General features: G+C 35.6%; 2 protein-coding genes across 4 annotated transcripts in view; one reads left to right on the top strand and one right to left on the bottom strand.

Annotated features, from left to right (window-relative positions):
* The window catches only part of LOC126893415 (adenosylhomocysteinase-like 1), a 110,082-nt gene extending 101,343 nt beyond the window's left edge, over positions 1–8,739 (bottom strand). For all 3 annotated transcript variants that reach the window (XM_050663564.1, XM_050663566.1, XM_050663565.1), the window contains exon 1: positions 8,472–8,739. In XM_050663564.1, the coding sequence (XP_050519521.1) occupies positions 8,472–8,567 (96 nt within the window). In that variant the 5' untranslated portion in view covers positions 8,568–8,739. The remainder of the gene's footprint in view (positions 1–8,471) is intronic.
* The window catches only part of LOC126893416 (solute carrier family 41 member 1-like), a 139,048-nt gene that overhangs the window by 23,093 nt on the left and 96,655 nt on the right, over positions 1–19,300 (top strand). The gene's annotated exons all lie outside the window — the stretch shown is intronic.

The raw sequence follows: 19,300 nt of genomic DNA, 5'->3' as shown, positions 1-19,300 counted from the left end.
GAGGTTGAATATCATCATCACTATCTTTACTCTATCTACTGCTGCTCTGAAGAGTTCTGTAGAAATGCATTTAAACCAAATTCTTCAACCAGGACACGCTTCCTCTACCACTTGCTCCTCTTATCTTTCACTGTATTATCAGTCTTAGCAGTTCATATTGCTGTCCCCTCATTACGTGTCCCAGATATTGTAACTTTCTTCTTTTTATTGTGTTTATCATTTCATATTCTTTGCCCATTTCTCGCAATACTTCTATGTTCGTTTTCTTCTGTGTCCATGCTATTCTAAGCCTCCTTCCGTAACACCACATTTCAAATGACTGTAGCTTATTTACGTGTTCTTGCATTGCTTTTCAGCTTTCAAGTCCATATTGCAGTATAGAAATCACGTAGCATCTCTAGTGATGTATTCTTCTTCTCCTACGGCACTACAGCCCAAATTGAGCCTTGGCCTCCTTTATTGTTTGCCACCACCCTTGCCTGTCTGTGGCTGCTCTTCTCCAAGCACGGACTCCTAAAAGGGCTTGTGCGTCGCTGTTTACTGTGTCTTCCCAGCGCTTTCGTGGCTTCCCAACCGGCCTCTTTCCTTGCATTCTAGCATTCAGTGCTCGTTTTGGTAGCCTATCCTCTCCCATTCTTATCACAAGTCCGGCCCATTGCAATCTTTGTATTCTAATGAAGGCTGACAGGGGCGTTTCCTTATAAAGTCGATAAAGCTCGTTGTTGTATCGACTTCTGAAGATTCCGTTTTCCCTCACAGGTCCTAGTATTCTCCTAAGTACTTTCCTTTCGAATGTGTCGAGTTTGTTTTTGGATGTTTCTTTCAGGATCCAGGCTTCACTGCCATAGCATGTTATTGGTTGACTTAAGGTTTTATAGATTCTCATCTTTGTATTTCGGTGGACACTTTTAGACCGAAATATATGGGAGAGGGCAAAATAAGCTCTGTTTGCCTGCGTTATTCTCTTCCGTATTTCTCCATCTTCTGATCCGTCGGCATATATTTCTACTCCCAGGTATGTAAACTTTTCAACCGTTTCAATGTCATCTTCATGTATAATGTTTTCTAGGACTATATTTCTTCTCGTCTGTCATTATTTTTGTTTTTTCTGTGTTAATTTCCAGACCTAGCATTTTTGTTTGTGTTTTTAACTCTGCATATTATGTTTCCTGTGCTCCTGTTGATGTTCTACTCATAATATTAATATCATCAGCATAAGCGGCCAGTTGAACCGTTCGGTTGGTCAGTAGATTTCCTCGTCCAGTTTGCATTTGCCTAACCGCATACTCCAGTGCCAGGTTAAACAATGTTGGGGCCAGCCCATCTCCCTGCTTTAGTCCCTGCGAAATGTTGAAAAAGTCTGTCCGGTGGTTTTGTATTCGTACACATGCCTGAGTTTCATCCGTTGTGGCTTTAATGAGTCTTATTAGCTTGTGTGGTATTGCCAATTCAGCCAATATATAGTATAGTTTGTTCCTTTTGACTGAGTCGTATGCCTGTTTGAAGTCTACAAATACGTTGTGAACATCAACATCGTGTTCCCATGCTTTGCTCAAGATTTGTTTGACTGTAAATATTTGATCCAGTGTCGATCTTCCCCGTCGGAAGCCCGTCTGATACTCTCCAATAATATTTTCTGCTAGTGGTTGGAGCCGCTAGTTTATAATATACATGAGGACTTTATATGCTGTACATAGTAGAGAGATTCCACGGTAGTTTTTGCACTGGAGTTTGTCTCCTTTTTTATAGATCGGGCATACTATACTTTTCGTCCAGTCGTCGGGTATTTTCTCTTCTTGCCATACGTCTTTGATGAGCGCGTGGATGTGACTTGCTAGGTGGTCGCCACCTACCTTATATAGTTCTGCTGGTATTTCGTCAACTCCCGGAGCTTTATTGTTTTTCTAGGCCTTAGTGGCTTCGAGAACTTCCTCTATGGTTGGAGCTTCTACTCCATTCTCTTCTACGTAGATCATACCCATTTCATCTTCCATGTCTACTTGAGTTCCAAGTAGTGTCTGAAAATAATGCTTCCAGGTTTCTGTGACTTTCTGTTGGTCACTGATTATTTGCCCACTTTCATCTTTACATAGACTTGTTTGAGGTTTATACCCACTTTTTATCTTTTTTAGGTATTCGTAAGCCCCTCTAATTTCGTTGTTTTTGAAATTTTCTTCCATTTTTTCTATTTGTCCATTTTCATAGGCTCTCTTTTTATTTCTACATGTCTTGTCTGCTTTCCGTCTTGCGACTTCAAATAATGTTCGTCTTTCCCGTGTTCTTCTTATTATGTACATTTTGTGTGCTTCATTTCTTTCCTCTATTGCTTGTCTGCACTCGTCATCAAACCATGTTGCTCTTCTCTACTTTTTCTTGTTTCCCAGGGTGGACGCTGCTGCTGTCAGTACTGCTGTTTTGATATTAGTCCATTTGCCCTCTATGGAGTGCAGTTCTAGCATCCTTAACTCATTTGCGACTTCTTGTTTGAACTTCTCTTTACATTCCTGAATCTTCAGTTTTTCCAGGTCCAGTTTGTTTGTTCTTTGTTGTCTTTCGTTTCTTTCCCTGTTAACTCTGCATCTAAATTTGGTTTGTACTAAAAGATGGTCTGATCCACAGCATGCTCCTCGTCGTGTTCTCACATCGGAGATACTACTGGCTGCCCTTTTTTCTATCAGCACATGGTCAATTTGATTGGTTGTGGTTCCATCTGGTGAAATTCATGTCATTTTGTGTATGTCTTTATGTGGGAAGCATGTGGAACTTATAACCATATTTTTACTGGTGGCAAAATTTATCAAAAACTCCCCATTCTACCTTGTTTCATTGTGCAGAGAGTGTTTTCCTATTGTGCCATAGAACTGCGGTTCCTTGCCTATTTTAGCAATCATATCACCCATTATAATCTTGATGTCATTTTTTGGCGCATTATCATATACTATATCCAGCTGTTGGTAAAAGCTTTCCTTTGTATGTTGCTCTTGATCTTCTGTTGGACAGTGAATGTTTATCATTGTTAGGTTGAAGAAGTGGGTGCAAATTCTCAACTTGCATATCCTTTCACTGACTGCCTGGAAGTCGATGATTTTTGACTTAAAATCATTATCCACCACAAATGCGACTCCACATTCTTTGCTTCATTGTTCCTTCCCACTATATAGAATTGTGTGCGTTTTAGTGTCCCTGACACCTTTCCCCAGCCATCTTGTCTCCTGAAGAGCAGTAACCATGAGCTTACATCTTTTTAGTTCTTGCAGAAGTGCGGTTTGAGCTCCTGGTCTATTTAGCGTCCTCACATTCCAGTTTCCAAATGCATAGTCCATGTTTCGTAGCTTGAGTCGTTTCCGAAAGTTCCGTCCTGTATTCCGAGGCAAATGTTCAGGTTTCGTAACAGTGTGTTTTTTTTTTCGGGAATGGGTTGTCCGCCCACTGCCCAACCTTCCTCCTTCATCCGGGCTTAGGACCGGCAATGGTGACTCCTGAGCTACTCGATCCACCCATTTGACACCACAGGCGGAGGTATCTCTAGTGATGTAAGAAGAGAATATTCTCTTGGGAGTTGCTTCATCCTTAATCGTGCTAAGACAATACATAAAAAAGAAAAATGAAAAACAGAAAATGTGGATACAGATTTTCTAAGTAAACGCGAAACAATGAGTAATTTAACTATGGAAATAATGCTAGACAATTATTTGTTTGAGAATTTTACAAGAATATCAAAAAGTGATTTAGAACTATTAATAAATATATGATATGGCCAAGAATAGAGAAGAAAGATCAAACATGAGAAACGGAATACCAATCTCAACAAGATTAGCAATTGTTATTAATATATACTAACAGTTTTTGTTCAATGTATTTATTCAGGGTGCACTACTCTTCCATTTGTCTCATAGTTCCAGAAGTATGCCAAGTTCCACACGTCTGGACGCATTAATGTACTGCATTAATAAACCTTATTGTGATTTCATTTGACCACATAGTCATCTTTTCTTTGTATGTTTTGACAAAAGCAAATTAAATTTCAACAGAGTACAGGAAATAAAGAGGAAATACAGATCAAGATGCAAAATTTTCCACAGCAACTCGACTTTATCGGCAACGCATCAGGAACTGTAATAGTGTTCAAATACCAGTAAGATTTCGGCCACACGGCGATATTTTCATTAGATGGCTGTAATGTTGCCAGAAACATACCAAATATATATTTTCGGCAACATATTGCTTCAAAAACTAGCCCGTCTAAATGCCCCTTTAGATGTAGACCAATCCATGACTGAGCTGACGACTCGTGAAAAATAACATCCCGCAACTTCTCATCAGTACATTGAAATGCAGAATGTAGATGACCAGGATGAGCTAATGATAGAAATAGATTCTGAACCTGAGGCCTCATGTTTTTCTGATTAAATCATCACATCCATTACTTGCATTATTTGTTGTTAAGAAGAAACTTTCATTTTTTTATCAAATAAATTTTGTGTTCTCTGTTGTTTTTGTATTTTGTTTATACAATGATGAGCGTGCTAATAACTGGCAAAATAACGCAAAAGATGGAAAACATAATACATTGCGAAACAAAAAGAGATGAAACTAGTGGAGGTGGAAATGATCGTTAAAAATGTATACATTAACATTGCATTACATAGTTTCCCACCTTTAGACGTATAAGATGAGTATGACAACTGTCACGGTGACAGTAGAATTTTATAAAATACTCTTATCACAGACGTCTAAAGGTGGAAAACTATGTAATGTAATCTTAATTTATACATTTATAACAATCATTTCCACCTCCACTAGTTTCATCTCTCGTTGTTTCGCAATGTATTATGTTTTCCATCTTTTGCACAATTTTGCCGGTTATTAGCGTGCTCATCACTGTATATAAAGAACACTGTTGTTTAGTATCATAATTTTGTACATAATTCATGATTTTTAATCCCTATTTCATCTTCAACAATATCCCCAAGTGTGTCATAGGGTTCATTCTCAGAAAATTCTCCATATCGAGAATATTCTCGATTCTCTGATTTTTCATTCTTGAGAATTTTCCAACACTAAGTATCTCAGAGCTTTTACTCTCAGTTCTAATCTAAGGTCTTTATTGCAGAGAATTGTTTTCATTTTTACAAACGCATTTCTTGCTATTTCTATTTTGGCCCTTATTTCTGTTGTTTGATCATTATTGTCTGAAATCCAAATTCGTAGATATTTGTATTTATCAACCCTTTCTATAGGTACATTTGCCAAATGTATGTTTGTTTGTATATTTGTTTTCTTTGTTATTATCATGTACAGTGGAACCTCGATTATATGTCTCTCCATTAACCATCACCTCTGTTAACCGTCAGGGTCCGTACATAAGTTGTATTGCCTACATAAGCAAAAATTGAGTCATCAATTCATTTTGTGTGAACATTGCGATAAGTCAAACGAATCGTTGATTTGTGATGAGGAGGCAAACGGCTATCAATTGCTGACAGATGATCGATGAAATGGCAACAGAGGCAGATGAAACAGATTGAGAAGCTGACACAAGCTTGGAATTTACGTAAAGAAGCTAGAAAAGCTGCATCACAAATGCATCAATTTATCGAGTGATATTCTCGACTACTCGAGATAAAGAAGCCAATAGGTAGAAAAAAAAAGGTAAAAAAATAGGTAAAAAGTAGATTGTATGATCTTACGCCGATTAAGAAATTCAGCCGTTGCAAAATGTGAAGCAACAGTAAAACCAACTTACTTGCAGATCACTTTTCATCAGTTTATAGTCGACAACTCCATATTACTTTAAATTGCAATGTTGACCATATTCAGTCTAAACTCAATATATCTCATCATATCGTATCCAGGTTTCCAAAATTTACGAAAAGCTTTCATCATTAAGTGTCAACAAGGGTCCTGGGCCTGGTGGTATACCACCTAATTTTCTTAGGGAATTCAGTTTTATACTATCGCGACCTTTGTTTCATATATTTAATAAATCTTTGGATGTAGGTCAGTTTCCAGACTTTTGGAAACTTTCTTATAACTGGAATATATAAATCTGGCAATAAATCTAATATTAGTAATGACCGCCCTATATCTATTCTTAGTGTTATACCAAAGGTTTTTGAAAGTATTATAACTGATTTCCTCACCTTCGATAGCTCCGGGATCCTAAACTCTCAGCAATTTGGTTTTACTACAGGTAAGTCTGCTGAACTGAGTTTGTTGACCTATGTTGATTTTCTGTCTGAAGCGTTGGTAGAGGGACTTCAAGTTGATTCAATTTATACTGACTTTTCCAAGGCCTTTGACAGAGTAAATCATGAACTCCTGATTCGAACGCATAGCTCCTTTGGCATAAGTGGACCTCTGTTGCAGTGGTTACAGAGTTATTTAACTGAAAGATTTCAACAGGTCCGAGTGAACCACTTTTACTCACAAACTTTTTCGGTTAAGTCAGGTATACCACAGGGGTCCCATTTGGGTCCATTACTCTTTAATATATTTATTAATGACATTACCAACTGTTTTCATGATTGTAACGCCTTGCTATTTGCTGATGACTTGAAGTGCTTTAAAGTTATAAAAAATCATTATGATGCTGCCATATTGCAATTAGAACTGACTAACCTCTCTGCATGGTGTTCACTTAATGGTATGAACCTTAATTCCAGCAAATGTCATGTAATTAACTTTAACGGTACTCACCACCCAATATTGTCAAACTATTACATTGATGGCCAATTGCTCAACACTGTAAATAAAATCAAGGACTTGGGGATTACACTGGAAAATTCTCTTTATTTCAATACTCACATCATCAATGTCATTCAAACATCTATGAAAATGCTGGGTTTTGTAAAAAGAACAACTCGTGATTTTACAAACATATCCAGTATTAGAGTTCTTTATTTCTCCTTGGTCAGGTCTCACCTCGAGTATTGTTCTTCAGTGTGGTCCCCTCACTACTTGGTCTACATTAGGAAACTTGAACAAGTCCAAAATAGATTCTTCCGTTACATTGGTTTTAAGCTTCATACCTATCAAGATTACACTGTATGGCAGCATCAACTGCAGGTCCCCTCTCTTGTAAGCCGGAGAAAACAAAGGGACCTTTTGCTATTATTCAAGATTTTAAATGGTATATGTAGTTGTTCTCAAGTACTTAATAAGATTCCACTGTTTGTACCACCTCGCACCACTAGACAAGTGCGAACATTTTATGTACCATTCCATAGGTTTAATTATCAACTTTTTTCGTTCGTACCCAGAGTCTTGAATTTAGCAAACTCCCTTTACAATTTACAACTGTTCAACAACTTCATCAGTCGTTTTAAAAGAAATTTACATGGGATCAATATTTGAGTGAAACGTCTGTAATTTGTTAACTTGTTTTTATGATATTATTTCCTATTGCATATTTACTTCTATATTATATTTATATTTCTGTATGTCTGTTTTTTATATTATATTATGTTATTGTTTTTATCTGTACACTATTTATGTAACACTTTATGTTCAATTAAAAAATGTAATGTATTTTTACAGAATTGGGCTTGCCGGTAAAAATAAATAAATAAAAATAAATAAGTAAAACAAACAAAGATTTCCATGGGATTTTATCCAAATTGATTTGACTGTACAAACACAAATCCCTCTCATATTTTCAAATAAAACATACAAATAAAATTTGAGAGTTGTATGTACTACTTACGAATTTTTAATTTTTTTTTTCTAATGTTCTATTAACCGTCTTTTCGATTATCCGTCATACCCTTGGTCCGGTTCTCTGACGGATAATCGAGGTTCCACTGTATTTGGTATTTTTTATATTCATTTTTAGTCCATACTTTTCACATAAACTGTTTGTTTTGGGTTTGTCAAGACTTTGGGTTAAACCAGGTATAATATTGGAATGTTGAAGCATATCACTGGCACTATAACCTTAACACCCAAGAAATAACAGACTGTCCTGTTATAATATTGCTTAGCTTGTGGTATTACATATTATTAAAAGAAACTTGTTATAAAAATTTTTGCACATAAAAAAGAATACAAAATGAATAGTAGTAATGAAAAAAATCAATATCATCATCTACTAACCGGCTATAGGTCTAGAAACCCTTATTAATCCATTATACAAACAGAAAAAACAAAAATATGGGGTAATATGAACTATTAAATCCCTATTTCATAGAGTTCCTATTTAGCAATAATTTACTTCGTTTTAGTCAATAAATTAATGTAGAATTCACTATTAATAATGAAATTTATTGTTTTAGTTGATAAAGGTTTTATTAATTATTGCGTTCGATAAAAAATCGTGTAATTTTGCAAACCCTTTCGTTCGAGTTCTAAATTTAACTACATATAAATCCTTCATTTTTCCTTTATATAACTAAGTGTGCTTTATTAAAAAATAAACTAATTGAATTATTTCAATTATTAGTGAATAATCAATGAATAAGAATTAAATTTACCTTTGCCAAAGATGCTGGGTCTGTTACAGGAGTGTCAGTTACTGCATTTATGTTCCTGTTTCCAATAATTGTCCGTATTTCTATTGACTCTGACATTTTTCGTTCGAAATGTAAGCCTTCTTTTAATTATAGTCAAAACTCAACATATGTTCGAACCTATCAACTGGATTCATACAAATTTTAAGTGCATTTATTATTAAATTATGTAGGAGCAAAAACACAGACTTCACGGTTTCCGATACTCTTTACGGAATTGTCGAACTGTCAATTTTCTGTTATAAACACAATATACAAACACACGGTATGACACTTGTGCCTAAATTCGACCACTGCGCAAGTGACGTCACGATCGTAAAACAGGCTCGACATTTGAATTTGCTCTTGATTGTATAGAATAGATAATAATTAAACCAACATTGATTACTTATACAAAATTAAGAAAAAAGAAATACATCAAAAAGTGATCCAACAAGTTAACTCAAATTTAACACAAGTAAGAGAAGAAATTTTAATATCAGAAGATGTCAATGAAAAGTGGAATAATAGGTGCGTTCGCGGGAGCCTGTCGAGGACTAGTCGTCGACAAATTAGCAGCAAAACGCATGCGCACTTTAAAATGATATAATTAATATCGTTAATAGATAAATATACAAGGTATATTTTAATATTATAATTTAATAATTATAGTATTTTTACTACAAAAACGTTATTACGTAGGTCAAAATTTTTGACGTAAGAGAACTGTCAAAACATTAGAATGTGACTTTTCATTATTGCCATGTTTATTATATATAATATGGTAATAATGAAAAGTCACATTCTAATGTTTTGACAGTTCTCTTACGTCAAAAATTTTGACCTACGTAATAACGTTTTTGTAGTAAAAATACTATAGTTATTAATATTAACTAAAAGTAAATATACCTTGTTTATGTATCTATTAACGATATTATTTATATTAAATGAGGTTAGAAATTGTCGGGGACAATTTGTCAACTGTACCCGCGAACGCACCTTTTATATACAGAAGACATTGCTAAAGGCTGTAGAAGAAAATTTAAAGCCTAAAAAGACAAATAAAAAGTAGAAGTGGATGACGTCGGAAATTCTAGCAGTAATGGAAGAGATGAGAAAGGCCAAAGGGAGAAATGAGCCAAAATACAAAGAACCATAAAGTAGAATATTAATGTACCTAGAGATAAAAAAAGGCCAAGGAAAAGTGGTTAACAGATCAATGCATAAAAATAGAAGAGTATTGTAGAAAATACGACAACTTTAATATGCATAAAAAAATAAAAGAACCAACTATACTTTATTTCACGTTAAGAATTAAACATTTGCGAAGATAGCCCCATGCATTTCTTATGGACGATAGCGAAGCGCTCCGATGCCACGCCGTACTAATTAAAATGAATCGTATATGGGCAGTAGAGTAGCCACCCGTGCCGTGCCCGAGAGGTTTGTCAACACTGATCTCCATAAGCGTAACGTTATATTGTGAAATAAAGTATAGTACCAAAAAGCGGGATACTTAAAGATGATAATGGTAAACTAGTAAACTCATCGCAGAGATCAAAGATAAACTAATAAGGTTTTGGCAGGAATACATATTGAAACTATTCGACGATGATATAATCATACAAGAAGAACCACAGAAACAAACAGGGCCAAAAATAATAATGTGCAAATTAGAACAGGCAATTAGAAATTCAAAGACCGCAAAAGCAGTAGACCCAGACCAGATATACAGAGCTGATTAAATAAACTGACGAAGAAACACTGCATATTACTTTTAGATCTATTCAACAAGGTATATACAACAGGAGTAGTACCTACCCCAGCATTGGTTGCTGTCCACGTTTGTAACACTACCAAAGTCAAAGTCAGTATGTATATGCGACAGAAATGCTCCCAGTACATAACAATTTCCTTAATAACCCACACACTTAAGATATTCCTCAAAATAATACATGGTAGACTATACAAAAAAATATAAGAAGATATAGACGACACCCAGTTTGGCTTCAGAGGAGGACTAGGACTCACTAGGAACGGGTTTACTGTAATGAGGCCGAAATCATTAGACCGAACTCAATAGACCGAAAAGAACTTTACCGAAACTTCACTAGACCGAAAAGCATTAACTACATCATAATAGAGGGTACTCAAACAGGATTATAATCTAAGCAAGGGTAATATCAGCCTCCCTTCACCCTTTATCCAGGCTTCGGACTGGCAGCACAAAGTACTGGCGAGTTTAGTTTTTGTTTTGTTTTTGTTTATTTTTTATTTGTTTTTGGTTTATTTTTTATTTATTATGTACAATACTAATACTAAAAATTAAATACTTAAAATAGTTTGGAGGTTAAATTAAATTAATTAAAATTTACCCTAATTTCTTTGTACTTATCGCAGTAAAAGAGATAAGACAAATGTAATTACAACTAAATGTTATTTGGATAGTTATTAGAAACAGTTAAAATGGTGTTAACGTCACTCTATCCTTAATGTGTTTAACGGTTAATAGCTATTTGTATAATACAAGGGAGGAAAGCGCTACTTTTCCTCCTGAGAATGAAGTTTACTGCCCGACGCGTAGCGGAGGGCAGTAATCATTCAAGGGAGGAAAAGGCACTTTACTCCCATACTCCCATGTTATACATATGATTTTCCACCTTCCTCAAATAACAAGTCATTTTTTCATTTGTAAATAATTTATTTATACAACTAACTATCACAATTTATTATATAGAAAACTAAAACTAACAAGTAGGTACAGCAGAACTGTCAACTGTCAAATATAAGTCAAATTATTAATGTAAATCAAAATAACAATTTACTGTTTTTTCCATTCTGCAAAATACAGGGTGTTCTATAAATAAACGTTAAAATGTATAGATACTTACGTAATAGATAATAGAATATTGTATAGGGCGTCAATAAGTTATTTCGTCAATGACATACCATGACGTCACTTTTACTTTTCGTCCCTAGAGAGGAAAAGTACGACTTTGCTCCCTACAATCAGGTCCGGAAAAGTATACTTTCGGTAGAGGGAGGTGGAAAAAATTATTTCATATCAGACTGTACAGAGAAACAATTTACACAGTCTATATATAAAATATTACCTATCCATAGGGAGTAAAAGTACGACTTTGCTCTATAAAATAATACAAAAAATACAATAAACAAAAAGACAGATATACAAAATCTTAATTTACTGCAATCTTTTTTAATTTATGTACAATTTCGGTCTAATGCTGTTCGGTCTAGTGAGGTTTCGGTAAAGTGCTTTTCGGTTCAATGAGTTCGGTCTACTGCTTTCGGTCTAATTATCGTGTACCCTCTAGGAACGAGAGAGGCGCTGTTCGCTTTTAACGTTCTCGCGCAAAGACGACTAGATATGAACCAGGATCTCTATGTCTGCTTTATAGATTATCAAAAGGTTTTTGATAGAGTGCGACATCAGAAACTTGTAGAACTTTTAAAAGAAAAGAATATGCACAGTCGAGATATACGGGTTATTGTCAATCTGTACCGGAATCAAAAAGCAAAGGTTAAAATCGAAAATGTCGAAACAGAAACCATAGAAATCAAAAGAGGTGTTAGACAGGGTTGCGTGTTGTCTCCATTGATATTCAATCTGTACAGCGGAGCTATTTTTAAGGAAGCAATAGTAGGAAAAACAGGGTATATCAATAAACGGAAAAATATTGAACAACATATAAGATTCGCAGACGACGCGACACCGCTATTTTTGCACACAGTCTAGAAGCACTGCAACGGTCAGTAAATAGATTAAATCAAGTCAGTATAAAATATGGACTACAAATGAACGTTAAAATAAACCAAGTCCATGATTATTTCTAGGCAATATACAGTCGGAAGGCTAGATATCGAGGGAAAATACATAGAAAGAGTGAATAACTACAAATTTCTGGGAACCAGGCTAAATGAAAACAATGATCGACTAAGGTAGAGAAATCAGTACACGCATTGAAATTGCAAGACAAGCATTTACAAAAATGAAAAATATGTTTGTTAAGCGAAACCTTCCTATAGAGCTGAGGATACGAGCCTTAAGATACTACGTGTTCTCGACTTTGTTGTAAGGAATGGAAAGCTGGACACTAAAAGTAGACAATATAAAGAAGTTGGAAGCATTTGAGATGTGGTGTTATAGAAGGATTTTGAAAATACCATGGATCCAACGAGTTACAAATGCAGTGTTAAGAAGGCTACAAAAGAATTGCGAGGTGATAAAGAACATTAAAACAATAAAGCTGGAATATTTAGGCCATTTATTTACCAGAGGTGCGAAATATGAGATATTAAAGGCTCATAATGCAAGGTAAAATTAAGGGTAAAAGATCCACAGGAAGCCGAAGAATTTCCTGGCTGAGAAACCTAAGAGAGTGGTATAGTTGGAGCTCAGTAGATCTTTTCAGAGCTGCCGCCAATAAGCTACGGATAGCTGTGATGATAGCCAACCTCCGATAGGAGAAGGAACTACAAGAAGAAGTATAATATTCCTGTATAAAACCCTATCTAAAACGTTTATCAAAATATTTCTTTACAAAAATAATTAAACAATAAATAATACAATAACAATAATAAACAAAGACGAGAGAAAAAGCTTTTAAAAATCTGTTTTTTTAACTATAGCATTTCTTAAAAATTCTAATTTTTGTGTACCTGTACAGGATGAGTGGGGAGGAGCGCGCCAAACTTTAAGGCTGTATAATATACGTAACAATAATCAAAAATAACTTATATGTTGTTATTCAATTTTCATTTGTTTCCGAGATATGGGGTGTTAAATTTTTCTTACAAACTGACGATTTATCTATTGCTCTAAAACCGGTTGAGGTGTGCAAATGGAATTTGGTGGATTTTAAGACATAGTTATTGCTCATATTTTGACATACAATTAAGAATTTTATATTCACCATTGGCGCGCGTACGGATAAGGTTCTGAAATTTTTCAAAGAAAGAATATAGTACACCACTGAAATATTTCAAATTAAAAATTATTTTTGAATTCCCTGTTCAATTTCTGACAAACCATCTATCTTCATGTTTGTTCCCACGACGCTTCTTTTTCATGCAAAAAATAAAATATCTTGACGCTTACAAAGTATGTATTCGAAATGAGTTTCTACACATTCATATAGAAACTTCGTCGAAAACTTTGTAAGCGTTAAGAGGTTTTATTTTTTGTATGAAAACTAAGTGTCACATGAAAAAAATAGGGAAGATAGATTTTTTGTCACAAATTGGACGAGGAATTCAAGACAGATTTTTAATTTGAAATATTTCAGTGGCGTACCATTTTTATCTTTAAAAAATTTCAGACTATTACCCGTACGCGCGTCAATGGTGAATATAAAATTCTTAAATGTGTGTCAAAACATGCGCAATAACTATGTATTAAAACCCACCAAATTTCATTTGCACAACTCAACCGGTTTTAGAGCAATAAAATAAATAGTCAGTTTGTAATAACATTTTTAACACCCCGTATCTCGGAAACAAATGAAAATCGAATAACAACGTATGAGTTATTTTTGATTATTTTTACGTATATTATACAGTCTTAAAGTTTGGCGCGTTCCTCCTCACTCACCCTGTATATCGAAAAGTATAAAATTTGTTTCCATTTGTTGAAAAGTAACTGGCCCCATCCAATTTCTGCTTGGGAAATAAAATTTCCGAGGAATTTTCCAAGGAATGGAAATAATGGAAACACGAAAGTATCAATACCTGTGTATTGTTATGCTTCTTCTTCTTATTCTTTTGGCATCATAACCCTGGATGGGTCTTTGCCTGTCTGGCTGTCCTTCCATTCAGATCTCTCTTGTGTCCTTCTTCTCCATTCTCGTATATTTATGGTTTTCAGGTCGTCTTCCACGTCATCCAACCATCTCGTTATGGGCCTCTCTTTTTTTCGCCTTCCTATCCGAGTCTGTGCTTTGTGCTTTGTAGATTTTAGAAAAGCATTTGACAATGTGAATCATGAACAATTAATAGATATTCTGCCAAAGACAGATATTGATGACAGGGATATTCGGATTGTGGCAAATCAATACTGGAGGGCCAAACAGCAAGAGCAAAAATTGGCAACGAACTTACTGAAAGTGTGGAGATCAAAGGAGCTGTCCGGCACGGGTGTATCTTATCACCACTCCTATTCAATATTTATTCCGAGGAAATATTTAAAAAATGTATGGAAAATGCAAATGATGGCATAAAAATAAACGGTGAGTTAACCAACAATATAAGATATGCCGATGACACGGTGATTGTTGCCAGTAGCATAGGCAATGGAAAGGGTTAATTCAGTTAGTGATGAATAAGGCCTGAGCCTCAACTTCAAGAGGACAAAATGGATGCTGATAAGTAAAAAGCAACAACCTGCTCGACAGTTTCAGATAAACAACATACTAATTGACCATGTAGAATATTATGTATACTTTGGCACCAACGTAAATGCAAAATGGGAACAGGGCACAGAAATTAAGGCGAGAATAGAACGAGCTAAAGCAGCATTTAACAACATGAAAAAGCTCATCATAAGCAAGGATTTATCTCTTCCCCTAAAAGTACGTCTAGTTAAATGCTACATTTTTCCGATCTTACTATATGGTGTGGAGGCCTGGACACTGACAAAGACGTTCACGAAAAAACTAGAAGTATTCGAAATGTGGGTGTACCGACGCACTATTCGTATATCCTGGACCGAACATATCACCAACATAGAGGTAATCCACAGAATCGGAAAGAAACTGTGAGCCTAATTAAACAAAAAAACTTGAATATCTAGGCCACATATTGAGACACGATACGATAAGTACCGTGTACTGCAATTGATTGTCCAGGGGAAAATAGACAGTAAGCGTGGGCCAGGCAGGAGAAGACACTCGTGGCTCCAAAAAAGTGGTTCGGGCTCACAGAATTAGTCAAACCATTCAGAAATGCCGCAAGCAAGATGAGAATTGTCATCAATAGCCAACGTTCGCAACGGCACATTTGCAGTTTTCATAACAGGCTGTTTTTTACAAGGGCAAGTTGTTGGCTTTCCGCTTAACCCTCCTCCTTTATCCGGGCTTGGGATCGGCAAGAATGACTGTTAAGCTACTCGATCCACTTAACAGTCATTCCAGGCGGAGTTGTATGGGTGTAAGATTTTGACTCTGACCAAAGCAATTGAAAGAAAACTTAGATGTTTTGAGAGAAAAATCCTCAGAAGAATCTTTGGACCTAATCAATACCCTAATTCCTAAGAAATTAAATCTCAGCGTCTAAGATGGGCTGGCCATGTCCATAGACTCCCTAATAACCGCCTTACCAAACTGATCTGGGAGGAAGCCCCCACAGGAAGAAGACCTTACCACGAATGCGATGGAAAGACAATATATGGTCAGATCTAAGAACAATGGGACTACCCACTGACCCAACTATCATGGACGACTGGACGACCGTTCGAGATGGAACCGAGTTGTGCAGTCAGCCACAGGGCCGGATTTAAAGGGGCAGGCTGGGCAGCTGACCGGGGCCCCCACATTTCGGGGGCCCCCACAAAGCCCCAAACATAAGAGGTTCATTTAAACAGATATTGGCAGGAGATACAGGAACTCGACAATGTATGACAAGTATAAAATGAAGGAGCGTAGGAGTGATAATATTACATTGTTCATGGTTATGTTTTTCACCTTCCACCGGGTGAGTGTATTGCTTCGTTTGTAAATTCTTATCAAGTGTTCGTACACATTTTAGCCACACAGAAGTTTGTGATTGGAAGCATGCAGATAGTAGGCTTATGGATCACGAAATGTCTAAAGCACACGAAAGAATTGGGCGTATTGATACTGAAATAGCTAAACCGGCCGAAGTAATAAAGAATGATTGGAAAATGGTAACTAAAAGACTAATTTTAGTATTATAAGGTTTATTTGTGAACGAGATTTAGCATTTAGCAGCGAAAATGAGTTGTCGAGTTCATCACAAAATGAAAATTATTTGGGAATACTCCAGTTATTAGCTGAATATGATCAATTTTTGAAGCACCATATTTTAATAAATATTCAAATCCTAGAAGCGGATTTAGTTTAGCAAAATAGTTTCAAGGATTAAGAAGTCAAAATATTATTCAGTTCATACAAATTAATTAACTGTGATATTTCGTTACATAGAAGGTTTCCCTCCTGTTGAAAGCTTTACCATATTTTTGCCAAATCGCAGTCATAAAGCAGAAGATATATTTAATTCTCTAATGACATTTTTGCAAGAACATGATATTGATTTGAAAAACTGCAGGAGACCGTCCTACGTTAATGTTAGTTATCAGTGGAAAATACAATGGTGTTCAGGCTGAAATTATAGAACAAAAAGGTACATATCCATACGTGGGTGCTCCGTGCTCGGTGTAGCTGCTTAAATGAATACGGCATGCGCTCCCCTACATATAAACAGCAAACCGGTTGAATCCAAGATTGTGAGCGCCGAGCGGCGATCACCAAAGTATCCACTATGTGGAGCTGCTACACCGAGCACGGAGCACCCACGTATGGATACGTACCTTAATATCTTGGAGTTGTGGACTCCTTGTGTCGCCCACTCTCTAAACTTAGTTTCAAAAGCTGCAACTGAGTGTTATCATGCATTATCATAGCACCGCATTCTTTAATTTCTTAGAAGAACTAGCTATAAGTATTTTTCACTTCCTCTCCTTATAGATACAACTTAACAGAATGCTTAAAAGCTGCGTCTTAAAGCAACAGCAATGCGGACCGTGGCAAAAATATTATTGTTCCTAAAAGAGCAAATACTACTAGAAGGTTATGGAGGTAATGCCGCAAAAGAACTAGTTAAAGGCTATCATCAGATTAAAGGAGCATTATCCAAAATTTCGGAAGACTATGAGCAACAATTTAAAACTCGTAGCATTGCAAATGGTTTGTTGTACCTATAATCGAAAGTGTTTACTGGAAACAGAGAGGATATTAGGGAGGACAAACATCACAAGTTGTATTTTTCAAGATCCAAATATTGACCTTAATTCAGGAGTTGCAGCACTTAGATCACTTATATAAATTATCAGGGCCCCCGTAAGAACTACTGGCGCCTGTGTGCAAAAAAGAATTTTGGCGCCCCTTAAGGCATTTTGATAATATTTTTTTATTAATTTTTTTGAAGGTAGGTAGGTAGGTGCTTTAAATAAAGCAAAATAGGTACAAATAACACCATAGCAAACCTTAATTGAATACGGTTATGGTGGCTCCTGGCTTCTGAGCCACCTTAGATAATTAGGGGTTGGTTACCCCCGACCATAAGGGTTGATGTAGTAAATAACTCTCACAGTTAATACATTTATTTATACGTGGAGTATTTAACGGTAAGTAGCTGGTGGTATATTATTTGCTTAATGTGATGTTACTCGCTGGAATCTCAACTACTAATTGATTTATCTGTTCCCCGTGAAAGTATAATTAAAGGTCGATTGTTTTGTTTTATGTTTTGGTAAGCAAAAGTGAGAGTGATTCAAAACTGCTGACTGCTAACAAACATACATTGATTATTATTGCAACTTGACCTTGTATCAAATACTAGCATGTATCGATGTGGTAATCTAGGTTAATCGTATTTATTAAAAACAAACATATTTGTTTTTACCACGGGCATTTAATTATTTATTTAGTACCTTTCTTACTGTCTGTTTGGGGGCTGTAGTGCGAGTTCACTTTCTGCCTTCGTTTGCCTTGCATCCTTCTTCTTTTCTCTTGCTTGAGCTCGTGTTATAGCTAATATATGGGTATTGTCTATGTATAGGTTCTTTAGTTGATGTAATGTTATTCTTGAAAGACTATCTGCATAGTTATTTTTCCCTGTTATATACTCTATTTCGAAATCGTATTCTTCTAAATCTAATCTGATTCTTGTAAGTTTCGAAGTTGGTTCTTTCATTGCGAATAAATGTGTTAGTGGTTTATGATCCGTTTTGATTAAAAATGTTGGTGCTCCATATAAATAACATTTGAAATGATTAATTCCCCAATGAATCGCTAGTAATTCCTTAACGAATATAGGTTTATTACATTCTCCTTTATTGAAACTTCTTGATGCGTATGCTATTGGTAGGTCTATTCCGTTATAATCCTGACTTAAAATTGCTGAACAACTCTCGCTGGATGCGTCTGTTGTTAGGATGAATTGTTTATTGAAATCTGGATATTTTAAGATCGGTGGCTTCATCAGAGATGATTTAAGCTTATTGAATGCTTTTTCACATTCTTCTGACCAAAAAAATTCTACTCCTTTTCTTGATAATCTGTTGAGTGGTCGGCATATTTCAGCAAAATTTTGAATAAAACGTCTATAATAGTTACAAAATGCTACGAATCTTTTTGTTTCTTCCGCTGTCTTAGGTGTCGGGTATTGTTCAATCGTTGCATATTTCGCTTTGTCTGGTGATACTCCTTCCTGAGAAAAATCATGTCCTAAATATGTTACTTCTCTTTTAAAAAATTGACATTTTCCTGGGTTAAGTTTCAAATTGAATTTTCGACATGTCTCGAATGTCTTTTTCAGGTTATCTAGGTGATGTTTTTCGGATATTCCTATTACTACTATATCGTCCATGTAAAGAAATGCTTTGTCCGGTGTTAATCCCGAAAATGCTATTGACATCATCCTTGAAAAGCTATTTGGGCTTACATTTAATCCAAAAGGTAATCTGGTAAATTGAAATGCTCCATTTTCTGTGCTAAACGATGTGTATTTTCTCGATGATTTTTCTAATGGTATCTGGTGAAAACCTGACATTAAGTCTA

The sequence above is a fragment of the Diabrotica virgifera genome, chromosome 10 (assembly GCF_917563875.1).
Source record: "Diabrotica virgifera virgifera chromosome 10, PGI_DIABVI_V3a".
NCBI lineage: Eukaryota > Metazoa > Arthropoda > Insecta > Coleoptera > Chrysomelidae > Diabrotica > Diabrotica virgifera.
The sequence above is the reverse complement of the archived record's forward strand: the minus strand, read 5'-3'. Positions and strand labels throughout refer to the sequence as shown.